The sequence below is a fragment of the Phocoena sinus genome, chromosome 16 (assembly GCF_008692025.1).
Source record: "Phocoena sinus isolate mPhoSin1 chromosome 16, mPhoSin1.pri, whole genome shotgun sequence".
Classification (NCBI taxonomy): Eukaryota; Metazoa; Chordata; class Mammalia; order Artiodactyla; family Phocoenidae; genus Phocoena; species Phocoena sinus.
In genome coordinates, this window is record NC_045778.1 from 13,331,972 (window position 1) to 13,352,301 (window position 20,330).

General features: G+C 42.3%; 1 protein-coding gene across 1 annotated transcript in view; it reads right to left on the reverse strand.

Moving 5' to 3' along the window:
* The window catches only part of ANK3 (ankyrin 3), a 330,729-nt gene that overhangs the window by 136,853 nt on the left and 173,546 nt on the right, over positions 1–20,330 (reverse strand). Inside the window, exons 11-17 of the mRNA XM_032607988.1 lie at positions 18,991–19,089; positions 16,377–16,475; positions 13,640–13,738; positions 10,433–10,630; positions 8,772–8,870; positions 8,386–8,484; positions 1,766–1,963 (exon numbers count right to left, since the gene is read on the reverse strand). Coding sequence (XP_032463879.1) covers positions 1,766–1,963; positions 8,386–8,484; positions 8,772–8,870; positions 10,433–10,630; positions 13,640–13,738; positions 16,377–16,475; positions 18,991–19,089 — 891 coding nt within the window. The remainder of the gene's footprint in view (positions 1–1,765; positions 1,964–8,385; positions 8,485–8,771; positions 8,871–10,432; positions 10,631–13,639; positions 13,739–16,376; positions 16,476–18,990; positions 19,090–20,330) is intronic.

A 20,330-nucleotide genomic window follows, 5' to 3' on the forward strand; every position in this document is an offset into this window, starting at 1 on the left:
GTTTATGACACAGTACTTTGGTGTCAGACCTATAGAAAATGTTCACCTGTTAACCAATTGTTCAGGCTTGTATTGTCTCTGGGAGAATTAATGAGATATAATATTCTGGGCTCCTAAGAATAAATACACTGATGGATGCCAGAATGTGGCATCATTTGAGAAGGCCACGTCCTCCATCTCATTAAGACAGGTTGAATTTTGCAGCAAACTATTATAAGGCTGGTCTATATATTAGTATATGAACCTTAGAAATTCAACAGCTCAAACAAATCCTGATTATAATGACTACTTGAAATTGCTTCGTGATTCCCGTTAATGCCGAGGCATACATTCCAAAGGAATGTTTAAAAAGAAAGATATGACAAAAGCAAATCAGTACACGAGAAAAAATAAAAGAAAATTGTGTTTGGTTTGCAGTGATCACAAAGGATTTTCAAGATACTAAAACTGATAAAAGGTTTTCCTATTCTCTTACGTATGTCTTTTGGTTCATAGAATTTGTTAAATTACCACCTTGGGAATTCAGATTAGTGCAGAGTAACCTTTTCCCCAAACTGTGAAAAGTCTAAAATTAGGACAACTATTCTTTTTCCACTTAGAAGAAGGTGCTGAATGTTAGTCATCTTCCTGACATTTCTGGGAAGTAAAGAGTGTTGTCTTTGTTTATTAGAGAATGAAACTGAGGCTCAGAGATGTCACATAACTTGTCCAATCAAGTTACACGTCAAGTAGGAGTCAGATTTCGGATTCATACCCAGGAAATTCAAAGCCTCTGTGATCACAAAACACAGGCCACATATATTAAAATATTTAAACTACTTATTATTCATTGCCATAAAACTACTGCTATCTTGAAACTCTACTCCAGTATCTGAGCTGTGGCTGAGAAATGTCATAGCTGTGCCATCACCATCCTGTAGAGGAGAAGCTAAATAACAGGGAGTTTGGATTATCGGGAATTTGGGGACACTCTTGCAGGTTGTTTTAAATCTGAAGACTAAGGAATATCTGTCTTGTATTTTGGGCAGATCTCAGACTCAGGTATTAATAAGCGGGTCAGCAAACCCAAATTCTCTGCTATACACAGTGGAGGCAGAGACCTCCTTAACATGTCTCTGGGTAACTGTGGGCTGGACTTTCACAGAGCTCTTCACTAACCATGGGGATGTCGAACATGAGGTCAGGGGAGTCTGAAGACTTCTGGGAACAGAGACTTAAAAGTTCCCTGGCACTGCCAATTTACCTACAGAGACTAAGCTTTTGATCTATGGAGTAAGACAGCTACTCTAAATTTCTGTTATTAAAATGAACTCTCTGAAGGCAGACCTGTTTCCAGTTTCTTTTTGTAACCTAGGACTTAAAACTGGGACAGGCAGTAGGTACCCCCCAAATGTCTGTGGCATAGATCAACTTACAACTTTTTATTTACAACCTACAACTTCTTATTTACTATGTTCTGGTTGCCCTTTGACTTTACATTATAACAAAACATCACGTTACTAGAACAATTTTGTGGACCTCATTTTTATGGCTCTGTCACTCACCAGTATGACTTTGCAGTTATTGACTTAACATTCTCTTATTGTTTAAACAGATTTTTTTCAAGTTCTTCCTACGATAAATAACATGTTGGTACATACTTTTGTGCATACTACACTTTGCACTTTCTTTTTGACCTGAATTTTTCATGACTTCTTAAGCGATCTTTTGAAGGTGAGGTTTTGCTGCGCTGGATGCTTTGCAGAGGAAAAAAAAAAAAGGTTACCTTATTGCTCAGGTTCATGTTAGCATTCCTGCTGAGGAGCAGTGACACCATGTCCACATGTCCTTCCTGAGCTGCAAGATGGACAGAAGCAATTCCTTGCCGGGTAACTGCGTTTGCATCAGCACCATATTCCAGCAGAGTTGTCGCTATGTCCATCTGGTTCTTTTTGGCAGCAATGTGCAGTGGTGTATAACCATTCTGTCAAGAGAAATCACTTGGTCACATGCCCAGTCACAAGATAAAAATGTGTGCAGTGCATTTTCAAATAGTATGCTTCCCTTTCTAGTGATTTTCTTTGATGGTTTAAAAAAATCATTAGCAAGTAAGCAAACACTGAGAAATCAAGAAGTGCTAGTAACATAGTGCCCTCACATCTCCCACATTCCTAAATAGGGAAAACGTACTATAGAGAGTTTAATGCAAAAGAGTCAAGAGTACCAGTGGTTTTACAAATGGATGGTAGCACCCCCTAGCACAGGTAGTTGTGTTAGTAGGTGCTCAATAATTACTTGCCTCATATATCCGGAATGAGAGGAAACCTAACTAGGAAACAAACAAATGGTACCACCGGGGCAGGTTCAGAGCCATTATTCAACCTTTAAAATCTCTTTACTAGCCTATTGCTTACAAGTGGAAATTTTTAATTTTCATGGTAGTCAAGATACTGTAATCTACTCCCATTTGCCATTCTGATTGCCTCTTTTATGAAACTTCAGTCACGCTTCAGCTAGACTGGTCCCCAAACAACATATGGCTCATGCTTCTGTCTTGCCTTACTCTACCAAGAATGCTTTTCTCCAACATGCCCTTGGGACCTGCATCTTTCATTTGAAGGTTCACCTCAAGGGTCACACCCCCATGAAGGGTTTCACCTCCCCTTCCACTCTTTTTTTTTCTGCGGTACGCGGGCCTCTCACTGTTGTGGCCTCTCCCGTTGCGGAGCACAGGCTCCGGACGCGCAGGCTCAGCGGCCACGGCTCACGGGCCCAGCCGCTCCGCGGCATGTGGGATCTTCCCGGACCGGGGCACGAACCCGTGTCCCCTGCATCGGCAGGTGGACTCTCAACCACTGTGCCACCAGGGAAGCCCCTCCCCTTCCACTCTTATACCTGCCCCTCACTTGGCTGACTCCAGTCAAAATCCCGGAGATGTTTAGTGGCACTCTTCTTCATATATCTGTCTCCTCCTACTAAAATGCAGATTTGTTAAGGGCAAGTATTGTGCCACATTTGTCTTTGTATCTCCAGAGCCTGGCAATGACTGGCAAATCCTTAGATTTGAGTCAAGCTTACTAGAGCTTTCAGAACATTCTGGGATCCTTCTCTTGGTTGACTTTTGATACTCAGAGGTGGAAGGAACCAAAATTCCTTTGACAAATTGTTAATAAGCTGCTTCAGGAGCCCTCAGAGTCCCCTGTCCTAAGAAAAAAGGTCCCCTGCCTTAGGAAACCCTGTCCTGACTCACAGTCATTTAAGAGGAATGCAAGATTACATTTTGACATGGGCCTGAATCTAATTACATAAAAAATGCCAATGAAAAACTAGAATTTTTTTTTTTTTTGGTATAGACAAGAGGATTTAGAGAAAGAAAATAGAAAGAAAAAAGAATAATTAGAATTTATAAAATACAAATAGGATTTAGATTTGGGAATATGATCCAAATCTGGACAACAGATCAGTCACAATCTTTCCAAGCCATAAGGATGGGTCAGAAATAACTCAAGAGGGCAGTGGGGGGCTACTGGTCGACCAGCCTGCTGTAATTAACCCTCATGTTTATGTCAGTGGTATGTTCTACTGTGACAGCATTGCTCCCTTGACAAACATTCTTTCTATATATGATTCTAGAAGATTTAAGGTTGCTGGATATCAACTGAAGAAAGTGGAAATGCCACTTCTAGACTCTTCTGAAACCAGCCTCTGCCGAACAGGATGGGCCAGGGTAGAAGATTTTATGCTCTTATTTTTAGTTTTGACCTATTGCCATCTGGAAACCCCAGCTGACCTCAGAAGCATTTGGCCCTCTGCTCACACACACCCTAAAGAGATCGTCTTCAGAGCCTAATGTAGATCTCGGGATTGAGCCCAACTCTACAGCGAGTGACAGGAGGGGGTGATCTGTTTTACTACCATCCCCACCCCTGAATAAAAGGGAAAATTCAAAAAGCAGTGCTAGGAAACCTGATTAGTCAAGACTCTTAACACGAACTAATTAGAGTGGTAAAGGCAAGATAAAGTCAGAGCAGCTTCTAACCATGCATCTTATCAGTCAGCAACTTCTCAACCTCTAAAGGTAAGTCAGTATCCTCTGAGATGTGACAATCCTCTTGATTACTTTTAATTCCACCAAGAAATCATTGACTCTTAGAAAACAGAGAAGCTCTGACATCTGTGTAATGCATGCCAATTCCAGACAAGTTACTCATTATTACTGAGGGGTTTATTCTGAGCTCCTTACCTGAGATACAAAGGAAAGTATAAAGCAAGGGAAAAACAATTTAGGGTATTATTTTAGAATGGCTAGCTCATCTCAGAAAGGCTTAAGAAATATTTCGAATAAGAAACAAGTAGTTTATCTTGAGACCTATGATAAAATTTTCTAAATTTCCTAACTTCTTTCTAATTTCTAGAAAGTTAAAGGATTCTTACTTGCCATACAAAAGGAGACAGATACATTTATCAGAAGAGACATAAAGTAGTGAGAGACTAAACTAGAGAATAATCTCAATCAATACTCTTTTCCTCTTGATGTAGAGGACAAAGTGCATGCCATGTGTCCTTTTGCATTTCAAGATTAAAAACAAGAGCAGATGCAATTTTAAATGATTAAAAGTAATATATTTACACTGTACTTTATATTTTTCCCCCAAACCTTCATAATCTCTACTGATCCATGCCAACAGATATACTGTACAGCTTATGAAAGAGAAATCTGACAAATAGTAAGTTAAGGCTCACTAACCCTTCCACAACCTGTGCCCAGGTTATTCCTGAACTCAAGCCAATCCTCTTTCCAGCACAGTGTCCTGTCTCAGGAAATAGATCTGGCTAAAATGGATTAGGGAAGCCCATCTAGTTTTTCAGCACCCTCCTTCCTCTTCCATCAGCTAAAGTCACATCGTGTTTCTAGGGCACATGTGGGTAAGAAAATATGCCCGCAATTCTACAAAAGGGAAGAAAGGGCAACAAGAAAGCATCATGTACTCCAAGAAGAAAGGATGTGAATAAGGAAGAGGTAGCATGGAAAGCACGGCTGTCTGTCATATCCATATGCCTGCTTAGCTCTGTTGAGTTTTTGGCCCTCCTTTCTCACCACTACCTGAATTCAGAAATGCTGTAGCCTCCCTAGAGGAAAGAAGGTTATTTGCCTACCCTATATCCATTCTCCTTCCTTCCTTACTAAAAGAACCTTTGGTGTTGTGCCCTGCTGAAAACTACATTTCCCAGCTTCCCTTGCAGAAAGAAGTGGCCAACGAGATGTAAGGAGAAATGGCTGGGTGGAGCTTCTGGCAATGCCCTGCTGTCTGACTTTCTTTCTTCTTCTTCTTTCTTTATTTTTTTAATGTTGTGTTTTCTCAATCCATCCTACTGGTGATTAGGGTACTTAATACCACGTTATGAGGGCACATTTATCAGTCTGCTTTTCAAATATTACTCTTCTACCTTCTTCCAACCCACTGTTCCTCTTTTGCGATGTCCTATTCAGTTTAAAGAAATCAGAAAAAAATGACAAAACAAATTTAATTTTGTTTAAAAAAGTTTAGTCCCTATGAAAACCCATCCTACCTATATGTGACAGGCCCTCCAAGGGGGCCTGCCTGGACAGTAAGAGCTGCCCCTGTGGGCTACCTGTGTCTGACTTTCTTTGCTACCTGGCAGCCTGAGCAACAAGAGCTGGAAGAAAGACCCCAAAAAAAATCACAGGAAATTTTCTTTACACTCTGGAAACACTGAACCAGCAACAACACCTGCCTACCTCCAGACTGGTTATGACAAGAGAACAAACAGAACCTCATCAGTTTAATCCACCGTAGCTACGTCTTTTTTCTACCAGGTGAACCAAACCCTAACTGATAGAACTGGCTTTGCTCAGGATCAAAGACTAGAAAAAGCTCCTGACCAAGGACCACAGCCTCAGAAAGTGGGGATGGTTGGACATGTGTCAGACATGGCATACAGAGACTCTTACGGAGGCAACTGCACTATGGGAATGAGAATGAATGTCCTCTTAGAAAAGCCTGTGTTCAATTGACTGTAAAAGATATGCTGAAGGCTAAAGGGCTGTTAAAGAACTGCTTTTCGACTCTTTGTCAAAGATGTTTTGCAGATAGGGAACCGTGAAGTCTTGTTGGACAAATACGAAGCTGAAAATCAACTACAAATATATCAACTATTGGCCTTTTTCAGAGGATGAAAAGGTGGATTGGACTCATTTTGTTTCACTTATTTATGACTTTTGTCAATTCTCAACTACTTGGCACTAGTTATGACAAAATTATTACTCTCATGTGAGGAATGAATAGTTCACTTATTAATTATTTACTGGTTGCCTGCCATGAGCCTGAGGGTATTTATAACAGAAGAAAAGTGGCCCAGGCTTAAAGGGACAGGAAAATAAATGAAGTGGACAACTATTAAATTTCATTGTAAATTTTTCTCATTTTAAAACTTGTGGTCAAATATACATTACATAAAACCTACCATTTAAGTGTACAGTCAATGGCATGAAGTACACTCACGATGTTCTCTGTTCATTGCCACCATCCATCTCTAAACTGAAACTCTACCCATTCAACGCTAACTCCCCATTCTTCCCTTCCCTCGGCCCCTGGCCACCAGCATTCTACATTGTGTCTCCACATGAAATCACACAGTGTTTGTCCTTTGATACGCCTGGCTTATTTCATTCAGCGTAGTATCTCTGAGGTTCATTCATGTCGCAGCACGTGTCAGAATTCCCTTCCTTTTTAAGACTGAATAATATTCCATTGCGTGTATAGACGACATTTGGTTTATCCATTTCATGCTTCCATGGACACGTGGGTTGCTTCTACACTTTGGCTGTTGTGAATAATGCTGCTATTCATTTTTTTTTTTTAAATAAAGTTTTTTCAAAAGTCAAGGGATGGCTTTATGATAGAAAGAATGTCAGGGCTAGAAATTATGGGGAAAAGCTGCTCTTAGATGAAAAGCAAGTTTGGGGGCTTGATTTTGAATTGTAGATTTCACTGGGTACAATTCTGAAGACGATGGGGCAGGAGATGACTGAGAAATACAGGAAAAAAGGTTCTGAAGAGAAATAACTTTCAAAGATCACATACTCTCTAAATAGAGAAAGTACCTGAAAACTTCATCTCTGAAAGTATCCAAAGTAATTTAGAATAGCCCAAATTCTTTGTGTACAAGAGATTTGATCTAAACTAAACACTAAGTTTAAAGGAGAACACTATAGCTGCCCCCAAATGGAAGAGCTAAACAAATATAAAAAGCCGGAGGGATGCTAAAAGTTCCTTCAACCAACAGTATTTAGGAAAAGAATGGGATAGCATTTAAATTGTGCTCTGTATCATTCCAGTGTTCTCTGATCATAACTACCTGCTCAACAATAGCGAACTCATTAAACCAACAGCACTATGCTAACCTATCTTTAAATAAACTCCTTATGATTTGCTTCTCAAGTCAGAACACCAGAGTCATAAGAAAGCCATTCACTCTAAGTACCTCTTTTCTGAGAAATCTCTGTTATCTACCGGCCAAAAATGACCTAACGGGGCTTCCCTGGTGGCGCAGTGGTTGACAGTCCGCCTGCCGAGGCAGGGGACGCGGGTTCGTGCCCTGGTCCGGGCTGGGCCCGTGAGCCATGTCCGCTGAGCCTGCCCGTCCGGAGCTTGTGCTCCGCAATGGGAGAGGCCACAGCAGTGAGAGGCCCGCGTACCGCAAAAAAACAAAACAAAACAAAAAAGACCTAACAATAAGAAGAAAGAAGAATAACGATTCTCCTACTGTATAGCACAGGGAACTATAGTCTGTATGCTGTGATGAACCATAATAGAAAAGAATGTGAAAAGGAATGTATATATCTGTATAACTGATTCACTTTGCTGTACAGCAGAAATTAACACAACATTGTAAATCAACTATACTTCAGTAAAATAAATTTTAAAAAAAGAATAAAGATTCTCCTTAGCAATAATAACAACACATGAGCAAAACCTCTCAACTTATTTTATTAAGCACACATAAACCACTTGAAGGCAATGTTTTATGGCCAGGAAAATGTAACACATATTTTATAACTTTGACAAATGAGCACTTTCTTACTCCCTCTGGCTGTTCTTACGTTTTTAGTCTGGCTAAAGAGGACTTCAACTTTTTTTCCTGGATTTTCCTCAGACTCCAGGACGTCCTGGATTTTCAAGGAATATCAATGGACGAGTAAATATTTATTGAGCATCTACCACAGGAGTTGACTATAGCCGAAGGCACAGATTTCCTAAGGCACTTATATTGCCATGATCTTTAAGGGATGCCTAAACTAGGAGGGTGATACAGACGAAGCCAAAGTAAACATACATATAGAGACTGCCCGTCAGTCTCCTCATGCTGTCACATTACAGGTACCTTTGCAGCCGCGTGGGGTGAGGCTCCTTGGTCCAGAAGCAGAAGGGCCACTTTCTGATTATCGTAATGTGCAGCTACATGCAGTGGGGTTAGCCCGCTCTGAAAACACGTGCAGAAACAACAACCAGTGTCAAAGCGCCTTAACGTCAGAGGCCTAGATTTAGGAGATGGGATTAGATTGGATACAACACACACTGTAGTTTACATTCCAGTTTCCACAACACTTGGACCCCAGCTTTCACCTCCTATTTCTGCAGTCATCTTCATCCTATGAGACTTAAATATGGATTAGTTATAATTTAGGTGGCTGTTGGTGAATGTTAGCAAGAGCTTGTTTTTTGTTATCATGGGAGTGGCCTGTTACAGGTTGGCCGATGATCCCATACCTTCCCAGCGGCATCTGGAGATGCACTTTTCTGTAGCAGGAGACTGGCTACTTCAAGCTTCCCGTACTTTGCTGCCACATGAAGGGGAGTAAATCCTTTCTGAAACGATAAACATAAAAATAATGAATAATAGGAACGATACAAAGGTATCACTCTTCTAGAACTGAGGCATTATTCTAATGGTGAAGAGCAGTTAAGCCTGTATTTAAGGACCAAGACTGGTAGATAACAGTTAAAGAATCCTCCTTTCAACACAGATGAGCAGCATATTTAATCTTTCTCGTTCTGTTGGCTCGGCCACGAGACACTAATCCTGGGGACTAGTCAGGTATCTGACAAGGATGAAGTTGGAAAGCTGGATCTGGGGCTTATTCTAGGGCCATTTGGGGATTTCACATTGTGGGAAGAATAGGTTATAGGGTCCAGGCCCAATTTGGATTTGGAGGGCTTGGAAAAATCTAGGACAAGTCTGGACCTCCCATAACCTCCCACATCACCAGACTGGAGCCTTTCTCTTCCCCTTTCTTTATTGCCACACGTATACACACGTCTGTATGTATGACCCAGTCCTTAGGGGTAGGAGTCAGAGGTTCTCACACTTCAGCCACCACAGGTGAACTGAACAATAACACAGGGTTCTATCTCAATAAATAGGCGAGAGTTGGATACTGAGAGTTGAGCAGCTCGTTCTTCTTGCTTCCAACTCTTAACAAGGATCTGGGTATCGACCGGTCAGTCACCATGCACAGCTAGGGCCCCAAGCACGAGGCAGGGATTAGAGGGTCGTCAACATATTTGACCCCATGGGACTATAGCCAGTTAGAGTAAGCTCGTATGGTGGAAAGGCCGGGACACTCAAAACCCCATCACCCATTCCTCTGTTTCACATGTTAAATGAGATCCAGGAACTTGCATGTCTACTGAGGAGCCTAAAGAATCACAGGGGGCGAATTTTGAGAAAGTCATCATTTGTTCAGATAGTTTTCCAAGTATTTGTAATCACTGTAATTAATGCGTCTTCTCTGCATCTAAAAAAGGGTGTAACACCGATTTCTAGCTTTCTAAGACATGCCATGGGCCAATTCATCTTGCTATCACACTTGCTAGTTTATGTAGGATCAAAGAAAAATGAGCTCTAAATTTTGCATTCTGCACTTGAAAAGCAACTGTGTGGTGGGTCATTACTGTAAGGCATCAGAGCTGAGATTAAAAACAAAACCAAAAACCTATAAATCAGAAAAGAAAACAACAACAAAAAAAGCAGCATCAACAAACCAAGAAAAATACACCTCCTGCTTTGAAAGTATTATAAAAGCATTAACCAACTGAGCTTTGATAATGTGGTTTGTATATCTGGCCTCGGCAACAGAAATCTGTGGCTGTGTTTTTAAAGCACCCTTTAAATCTGTCAAACAACTTGCAAGAAATATCTGACTCCAGACATCAATAAGGTTTCGTTAGAAGATAATGTACTGAGAAACGTAAGATATACACACACACCAAATCACCCTGCCCCACCCCAGGGCTTTGCTGGCCATGTTAATCCTGGGATCCAAGTATAGCTGCTGTTGTACACCTTTTGTACCTATTACCACGCAGGAAACTGTAAAGAGAATGTTTTTTTGGGGGACACAGCAGGATTCTAAGGCTGGCTTTCATACCTTTGTTGTTATAGATAAAGATGCGCCATGATCCAAAAGGAAGGCGGCTACGTCCTCATGCCCCTCTCGGGCTGCAAGGTGGAGTGGGGTGTACCCAGAAGTCGTGGCTGCATTTGGAGATGCTCCTTGCTGTAACAGCTGTTGTACTATATCTGCTTTCCCCAATCGCGCAGAAATGTGGAGTGGGGTTTGGTCATCCTATAGGACAAGTAAAAGTTCAGGGCTGATGAGCTGAGAAAACAATGGTGCCACTCTGAAAAATACAGGAAACTTCACTGCTTGGTATCAGAGGCTACATTCAACTCTTTGATTCAATACTAAAGAGAACCTCATTTATCTTTTTCTTTAAGTTTCAGAAAGGTGAGGATGGCAGATCTAAGCACCTTAAACACCCTCTGAGTAACCTATCAGCGTGAGAACTGTGAAAGGCAGTTCTATCTAGAAATTATCCCCACTCCGTCCTGCTATACTTTAGCAAGTTTTAAAACTCTGATGGCTCCTTTTTGGGGGAGATAAGGGAATGTATCCTGGGAAAACGGAAATACCTGGGAGGGATATTATACCTCCACCAGTTCTCATGTACTCATATGTAATGAATTATTTTATTGGTGCTGCCTTCCCACAGTCAAAAGTGGGAGGAGGGGAGAGGGCAGTGTAGGATGGTTGAGGAAGGTTCCCAGCTACGATGGGGGCTGACAGCCAGCCCATCCTCTGCTTGCCGAGCTGTCATCCAGGCTGCATCTGCCTGGAGTGGAGGGCACCTTATGACAGTTCACCCAAGGACACAAGGCACTCCTAAGTCCTGCACCCTGAGGGCCTTATCCCCACGTTGGAGGGGTATCTTTTCCTTGTTTGCCCAAAGATGCCCTCTGGAGAGAAATCCTCTACCGGGACGTGAAAAAGTCCCGGTAAATACTTTATGTAGGGCAAGTAGAGAGAAGAGGCTGGAGCACAGGGCACTGCTGCGCAAAGGTCAAGATCAAAGCAAGAGGGTCTGTGTAACTAGTAGGAAGTGTGAGAAGTTAGGGGAGATGCCACTGGCTATGAAAGTCAGGCTCTTAACAATGATACATACTATCTCTTTAATGAGATAACTATGCATCTTATGGTCAATTTCAGCTTGTGGGTGAAACCATTTCCTAGGCGAAATGCTTCATATGTAACAACACTCAAAAATGTGAGGTTTCTTGTAATGGTAGAGTACAGCCTCTCTTAACCAATCTACTTAACTGATTAACCAACATCCTCTAGATCAGGGGTCAGAACAGTAAAATCCAGGGGCCAAATCCGGCTGCCACCTGTGTTTGTAAATAACGTTTTATTGGAACACGGTCATGTCCGTTTGCTGATGTATTAAATTATGTACTATTGCTGTTTCCACTCTGTAACGACAGAGTTGAGAGTTTGTGGACAAAGACAGTATCCCGTGAAGCCTAAAATATTGATGATCAGGCCCTTTCCAGAAAACGTTTGCGGAGCTCTGTTTCTAGGTCCTCTGTAAAATCTACCAGCTGGCACCACGATACACTGGATACTTAAGGTTTATAGTCTGCTGACTAGAATGTTACCACTACCTTTGTACCCACCTTTGTGGATTTTATGTTTACAAAGACCTAGTTGTGTTTGTTCCCACACTAGTGTGTTTATACTAGTACTTTTCTAGCTTGTACTATGTTTACACTAATTATATAATGACATAATATGTTAACAGGTAAAGTATGAGTACGGAAGGAAAGGCTTTAAGGACACTTAAAAGCCTTGGAGAGCCTTGGTAGACGTTGATGAAAAACCAACTACGGGGGCTTCCCTGGTGGCGCAGTGGTTGAGAGTCCGCCTGCCGATGCAGGGGACGCGGGTTCGTGCCCTGGTCCGGGAAGATCCCACATGCCGCGGAGCGGCTGGACCCGTGAGCCATGGCCACTGAGCCTGCACATCCGGAGCCTGTGCTCCGCAATGGGAGAGGCCACAGCAGTGAGAGGCCCGCGTACCGCAAAATACAGAAAAACAAAACAACTATGGGACTTCCCTGGTGGTCCAGTGGTTAAGACTGCATGCTTCCAATGCAGGGGGCACAAGTTCAATCCCTGGTTGGGGAAGTTCTGAATGCCACACAGCCAAAAAAGAAAAAAAAACACCAAAAAAAAAAAAAAAAAACCCATGGGCAGGAGAGCTGAATAGACTGGGGGAAAATTATAAAAGTTGAGAAATATCCTGTACTCAAACTGCTTTGCAAATGCCTCAGTTTTCTCTTCTTTTAACCCTAAACTAGAAGCTACAAAGTATGTAATTAAATGACAAATAAATGTACATTTGTATATTGAAGGGCTAAAATTAAATGGTTGAGGTATTTACATATCTATTTACGATTCTTGACCTAAACTGCCATTTAAAAAAAAAATTGGTAAATTATAGTTTATTCATTCACTGAAAAAATCATTAAAAAAAAGCTAAACATCAATAAATAAACAACAAATTTTAAACTGCCATTTTGATAACCAGACCAACTACCATCAAGACAGTGACAGATGTTTCTTCTGGAGGGTAAATGCCAGGCAGAGAATGACGCATGCAGACTCAGCCCTTGGACTTCCCCAGCTGTCCAGTGGTTAAGACTCCACCTTCCAATGCAGGGAGCGTGGGTTCGATCCCTGGTCTGGGAACTAAGATCCCACATGCCGCAAGGTGCGGCCCAAAACAAACAAACAAACTCATCCCTGATGTTCTTCTATATTCTATGTTCCATGAACAACTCTGACCAAGTCTCAGGGTTTATGGTTTCACAACTTGCAGGGAAAAAGTTCAAACTCCCTTTTTCCTTTTGTGGCTCTGACAGCTGACATCTAGGTCAACCAAAAGAACTCAATTATGCTTCCAAACTGTGCTGGTTTTAGAAGCTTTGTGCATGAGCCCTTCTCCATAGAGTGCAAACAACTCTGGGCCAATTCTAGGTTTGTTTCCTAAGCCATTAGGGACGAGCAATGTGCCAAGGACACAAAGTTCTTGTTCTATTTCATTTTGTTAAATAATTGAGTAGATACACATACAGGGAAGGGATGTTTTCAATATCCCTTGGGTAGAGACTTTTGTCATTGGTGGTGGTTCATTACTTTAAAAGAGTGATCCTAGAAGAAAGCATGCCTATGTTTAAAGGTTTTATTAAAATCATTTCTTCTCTCGGCAGCAAACACTTCCACGCTCGGCACATACCTTAGCTTTAGCTTCTACCTGAGCGCCGTCTTGCACCAGATACCGCACGACTTCGGCCTGGCCGGACCGAGCTGCCATGTGCAGCGCTGTTTCTCCTCTCTGGGGAACAGGAGCCGTTAGGTAACTTAAGGTAACTTAACGGCAGCTCTAAAGAAGACTGGCCTATTTTCTTTGCATAAAGTTGATGATGGAGGGTTTTTTTTAAATAAAAAGTAGTTCCAAGCACTTCCTTATTGAAAATAGGAAAGATAGGAAATCAAATACACAAGAATTTCCCAGGAACCTGGTCCATGATGGAAGACATCAGTGTGAGCCCAGAGCGCACGGCAGGATCAGAAGCCGTGCTCAATGATCTACAGTGTAGCCTCACTGGGGGTTCAAAGGCAAATGCTATGGGGCCAAGCAGGAGGGTAGGCGAGTGAAGCGGGCAGATGGGGGAATGCTCCTGGAGACAGGCCAGGCCTTATCCTGGCTGCGGGGGGCGGGGGGGGGGCGCTGCTAGCTGGCGTCAGTGGGCTACTCCAGCAACTCTTTGCGATGCCAGCTGTATCATGCCATACCTTCCTATTTTTCAAACACAGCGGCAGTCTGCATATTTGTGGATATTTCTTGAATGCTGGTCAAAAAATCAGAGTTCAAAACAAAAGAAAACCAAAAATGCTGCATAGGCAACACAAAACACACCCAAGGGCCAGACGTGGCTTTTGCCCTTGGTTTGCATTTCCTGCTTTATCTCAACAGGTCATTATCCCTTGGGGCATTATCCCAAGGGGTTATTTTCTTTGCCACTGGACTTCCCCCCCCCCCGCCTCTGCTGCTTTTCACCAAATGGACTTTAATTCAGATGATCTTTTCGTTTATGTAATAATAAAAAAAGGAAAACAACATAGAAAACACATATGGATTGAAATGTAAAAAGTAATAAAAATCAAATATATTCTGCCCCACACAAGTGATGCCCACCTTTATTCTTTATTTTAAAATTATAAATTTATTTCTTTATTTTTGGCTGCATTGGGTCTTCGTTGCTGTGCACAGGCTTTCTCTAGGTGTGGCGAGCAGGGGTTACTCTTTGTTGCGGAGCGCGGGCTTCTCATTGCGGTGGCTTCTCTTGTTGTGGAACATGGGCTCTAGGCACGCGGGCTTCAGTAGCTGTGGTGCGTGGGTTTCAGTAGTCGTGGCTCATGGGCTCTAGAGCACAGGCTCAGTAGTTGTGGCGCACAGGCTTAGCTGCTCCGTGGCATGTGGGCTCTTCCCGGACCAGGGCTCGAACCCACGTCCCCTGCATTGGCAGGCGGATTCTTAACCACTGCGCCACCAGGGAAGTCCCAGTGCCCACCTTTAAATTACTTTTTATAGATATCGCTTTGCTTTATAGGACATCCACCTCCATGGAAGGATATGCAGAGATACAGTTCACACGAAACTTGTTGCTATGTTTCCTGGAAAGGTGCTGAGGATGTAGGTGACCATGTTACCCAGTGTTCTCTTTGTAAAGGAAAACCTTCTCTCCTGGTGTTAGTACCAGGAAAGACTGCATTTCAGCTGAGAGCTGGTCTGACGTGGATGTGCTGACTCAAGCTGTTGGAAGACATAGCGTCTTTCGGGGGCCCACCCTCAGGGTGAGGACACAGGACCTTATGGTTTGCCCTTTCTGTGCCAGAATGTTCCTCGTTTTATTTTTATTTCTTTGGTGCTCATGAGTCCAACAAGTGTTCTTATGCTTGTGGTCTGGGGTGCTAAGATTGTTATGATGCTAAACTTAAAATTCTGTAAAGCAATGTCAAAGGCCACATGCAGGCCGAGGGTGATAAGTTACTCCTCTGACATTTACTATGAAGTGGGTCTCACGGTTCTGCAGAGCAATGCTCAGTGTGGGAAAACAACAACATCCGATAATGAACTGAGTTCCATGGGTTTGCGATAACATTGTTGAGCACGCTGAAGAGAAATTCCTTTGAAGTTACTTGAAATCACAATAAGGAGAGTGTTGGAACCACCTTCTTGACATGCAACACTTATTTTTTAAAAAAATTTTATTCAAGTATAGTAGATTTACAATGTTGTGTTAATTTCTGCTATATAGCTAAGGGACTCAGTTATACATATTCATTTTCATATTCTTTTCCATTATGGTTTATCACAGGATATTGAATATAGTTCCCTGTGCTACACAGTAAGACCTTGTTGTTTATCCATCCTCTATATACTAGTTAGCATCTGCTAATCCCAAACTCCCAATCCATTCCTCCCCCAACTCCCTCCCCCTTGGCAACCACAAGTCTGTTCTCTATGTCTGTGAGTCTGTTTCTGTTTTGTAGATAAGTTCATTTGTCACATTTTAGATTCCACGTATAAGTGATACCATACGGCATTTTTCTTTCTCTTTCTGACTTACTTTGCTTAGTAGGATAATCTCTAGGTCCATCATGCAACATAATGCTTCCGTTGAAAAGAAACTCTCCCCGTCCACAAAACTTTATTTTTTAAAGCATGATATTCAGTAGTAACATACACAGTCCCTAAGTCTCAGCAATTTGTGACCAGCTAGTGATCGAATGGATCTTGCCTTTGAAATAAAGGAAACCACAGGTATTTTCAAAATTCTGCCCTTTTCTAAGTACTCAAGTTAAATGGGAATTAATTTACCTATAACAAAAATAAGTAGATGGAGAGCAATCGTTTCCAGTTTCATAAATGCTCACAATTAGACCTACTTTGTTCAAAGGATACTTACCACGTTGGTGGTATTTGGTGAGGCTCCATGATGCATTAGTTGTGACACGATATTTACATGCCCCATGAAGGCAGCAACATGGATTGGGGTAAGGCCCGACTGGGGAGAAAGAGGGAGATGTCAGTTTGTTGGCTTATTTTAAAAAGGGTTTGTCTGCCTGCCCACCTGCCTACCTGCCATCCATCCATCCAGGCTAAGATAACCAATTTATCAATCAGATCAGAAAACATCAAGACATCACCATGACGTCATAGATTTTATAAGGCAAACGTATCAATATTCATCATGTCTCTAAAGCACGTTCCGTGATTATGAAAGGCCTATCTCATAACCATTAAAGAAGAGAGATGTATTTCACACATTCTATATAGCTCTATAAAAAATATTTAGAGAAATACCTTGAAGGTTTTTTCCCTTTGCTACTAAGCCTTCCTTATCCATATGACTGTGTGTGTGTGTGTGTGTGTGTGTGTGTGTGTGTGTGTGTGTGTGTGTAGGGGGGACACTTGTGTGATTACATACACAATAGCAAAAATTCAACTTGTATTTCAGATCCTGTTCTGGTCTTTTAGTAAGGACTCCCATGCTCTCAGAATCACTGATCATATTACACGTGAAAGAGCAGGGTGGAAACACAAAGCCATCCCTCTAAGAAATGAGCAGATCAGCATTAACTGTCCCAATCATTTAAATTTTTATCTTTCTGCATATTATAAATCAAGGTGATATAATTAAGGCAAATAGAACAATGGTCACTAGACCTTAATTTTCATGTGTGCTTCAAAGTCCTCACACACACCCCCTCACACACGCCCCCACAACCACTGGTGCTTCTTGCGTAAAATGATTCCACTTTCAATTTTTCAGAATTTAATCCCACTTATACCATGAACATCATAATTTGGAAAAAAAATACTTAATATGGCTAGAAAAAGCTGAGAGAGAAGGAGACAACTAATTTCAACAGAAATTTGAGTAATGTCAAAAAATATGTTAAAGGAATTCTATACAATGAAAGTAAGAAAGAAAACAGAAGAGGTAGAATTTTGGTTGCCCAGACTTCAAATAGTGGGAACTGAGGAAAACAGGGGGAAGGAGAATTTTGTTATAATTCGGCACCTATTCCCATCAGCAGGGGGAGTTGTGAGGACATGGTCTGCGTCGCCTTTCCGAGGGAGTAGGGGGCTGGCAGTGGCAGCTTCTCATCACAGGCTGGCATCTCTGGACACTTATTCAGACGCCAGTGAAAAATCTTTTATTTCAGAGCCCATTTTGATCTTTAAAAAGGGCTGCCACGCACTGAGAATAAACTTACTATTTTATAATGAAAATAACTGGATGCCTACCATAAAGCCAGAAGACTCAGAAAAGAGCGAATCGGTATTAATATTTTCTATCATTTAGTATTTTGAAGTTGTAAGTGTTAGAAATCAAGGCAAATACTTCATTTGCAGATGAGAAACTGAGGCAAAGCAACAATGACTGGACTAGACCTTAGTTTTTACGTTAGCTTTGAATCCTAGAGTCTTCATGGTTGCATTCAACAAAACTACTGAATGATCTACTATGGCATCTACTGTGTTGCGGGCATATTAACACCAGTAAGACTCTGGCCTGCCTTGGTGGAGCCTGCAGTTTTGGGGCGGGGTGGAGGGGAGTGGCTGGGTCATAAGTAAGCCAGCTGGACTAGAGCTTTGACGGAAACATGCACAGGATGTGGCAATGGTCCCAAGGAGGAGCTCCTGGCCCAGGCCAAGGGTTACGGGAGGATTCCCGGAGAAGGCAGCCCCAGATCTGGTCCTGAAAGACATACAGGACTGGCCTGGAAAGGGAGGGACGTGACGCGTGGAGGGTGTAGAGATATGGAGTGAAAAAAAGGGAGTGCAGCCTAGGGAAGTGGATGCCAGGCTTGGTTTGAGTGTTGCAGGCTCAGCCCTGATCCCAATAAGTCACTTCTCTGAGTTCTATGTCAGTTTGTATGAAAGAAACCGAGAGCTACCCTTTTACTAACTTCAGCAACTCTGTGTTTCGTTAATTCTGAGTGTTTCCCGAGAGCAATCCTCACTTCATCAGTATGCAGAGGTTATGTTGTGCAGGGGTTCTCAACCGTGGCACACGTGACATTTTGAGCCAGATAATTCTTTGTTGTTGGAGGCTGGGCTGTACGCTGTAGAATGTTTAGTAGCATCTCTGGCCTCTGTCCACTAGATGCCAGTAGCACCATCCAGTTGTGACAACTAGAAATACTTCCAGACATGAACAAATGCCTCGTAGCGGGCAAAACCACCCCTAAGCACTGCATTACAGGATTTGAGAAGCAGTGCATGAATGGGTTTCATGTAAATTACGCTTGGAGTGATGGCACCCCCCCGTCCCAGCGCCTGCCTTGAGCACGACACACGTGTTTGGGTTACGCTTCTCGTCATGGTGATGTATTTGCATGCTCCTCCCACTCTTGTCTGCTCTCCTAAGCACTGGCAGCCCCTTGGATGAAGGGTTCAGAAAGTAGTAGGACACCCACACACAGTAAAACTAGCTGGTCGTCAGGGAGGGCACTGGGCCTCTGCCTGCTGAGGCTATACATGGGGAACCCCAGAAATCCTCCTCTTCTCACCTCGGTTACAGCTTGGATGGATGCACCATGTTTCAGAAGGAGTTCCATTACTTTAATTCGATTCTTCTTGCAGGCGATATGGAGAGGGGTAAAGCCATTCTGCAAGGGAAAAAGACGCAGACCTATTGGATTACGTTCTGTTGAGATCTACTTCCACTGTGTATGGTAAAATATTTTTGCAAAAGTGACGTTGTGTAAAGATTTGGAAATGGGCGGCAACAACGAGGGGTTAAACCGAATACAGATTCTTTTCTGGAAGCACAGGTAGACTACCTGCTCCCAGGAACCCAAGGTGCCCTGCTAATCACGAACAGGAAGCAAATTTTTGTCATAATCTCCTGGTAGTTAAGGCAAAATGGTCATGCGTCTTCTTAGACTATTTTATTCTGGAATTTATTTTCCAAATATGTCCCTCCTCTACCTCATTTCAAAGACAGACTAAAAACATCTCAGCCAAAATTTGTCCTCACAGCCAAAACTTCACCACTGCCCATTGTGACTTCTCTGCTGCGTTTAAAAACAACTTCAAGACCTGTTCTGAAACGTTTTTATTTCTTCCAAGTTTTAAGATTCAAGTAGATGCTTACTCCAAGGAAGCAGAAAGTTAAACAACCCAACATTAGTTGGATCATTTGGTTTAATATTTAATCTAGTAAAAGAACCTGCTTTTTAAACAAATTACTTACCAAACTGTACTGCCCGCTAAGTGAGAGAGACCACGGAGCATATTTTTGTCGCCACAGAGAACTACAGAATATCAGGGCCCACCACACAAGTTTAGGTCAGAGTCACCGCGAGTGCTTCTATGGAGGTTTTGAGACCATTTACCAGGCCTTAGTCCATCCGGGGGTGACTGCCCACAACCTCCAGAACCTCTTAATGTTGTGAAATCTTCAGTCAGAAGAAAATGAGGATGAGAGCCCACATCCTGTTGTAAGGCTTTTTTTCTTGTATGGAAAAATAAGTCACGACTGCTCATTTCTTTTCCTCCCTTCTCAGAATTCAAAGATATGCTTGATATCTGGGGCCAGTCAACAGCTCTTAAAATGCTGCTCCAGGAAAAGCATTTAGAATTACGATGGTGATGGAGCTGCCTGGGGTCTGGAGGGCTCCTCTCTGCCCATCCGTTACTGCCCACTCCAAATCTCAGGGCCCACAGAGTGCCAGAGGTGACCATATGAACCGCAAGGGAACAGAGACCCTTCCTAAAATGGTTGATCAGATGACAGCCTTTACCGCAAAACTGCTAGCAAACGCACACGTTTTCCCTAGCACTTGGTGACATATTTTTTTCCTAAACATGAGTGCTTCTTCTGAACTAAATTTAAACAGCTTACTAA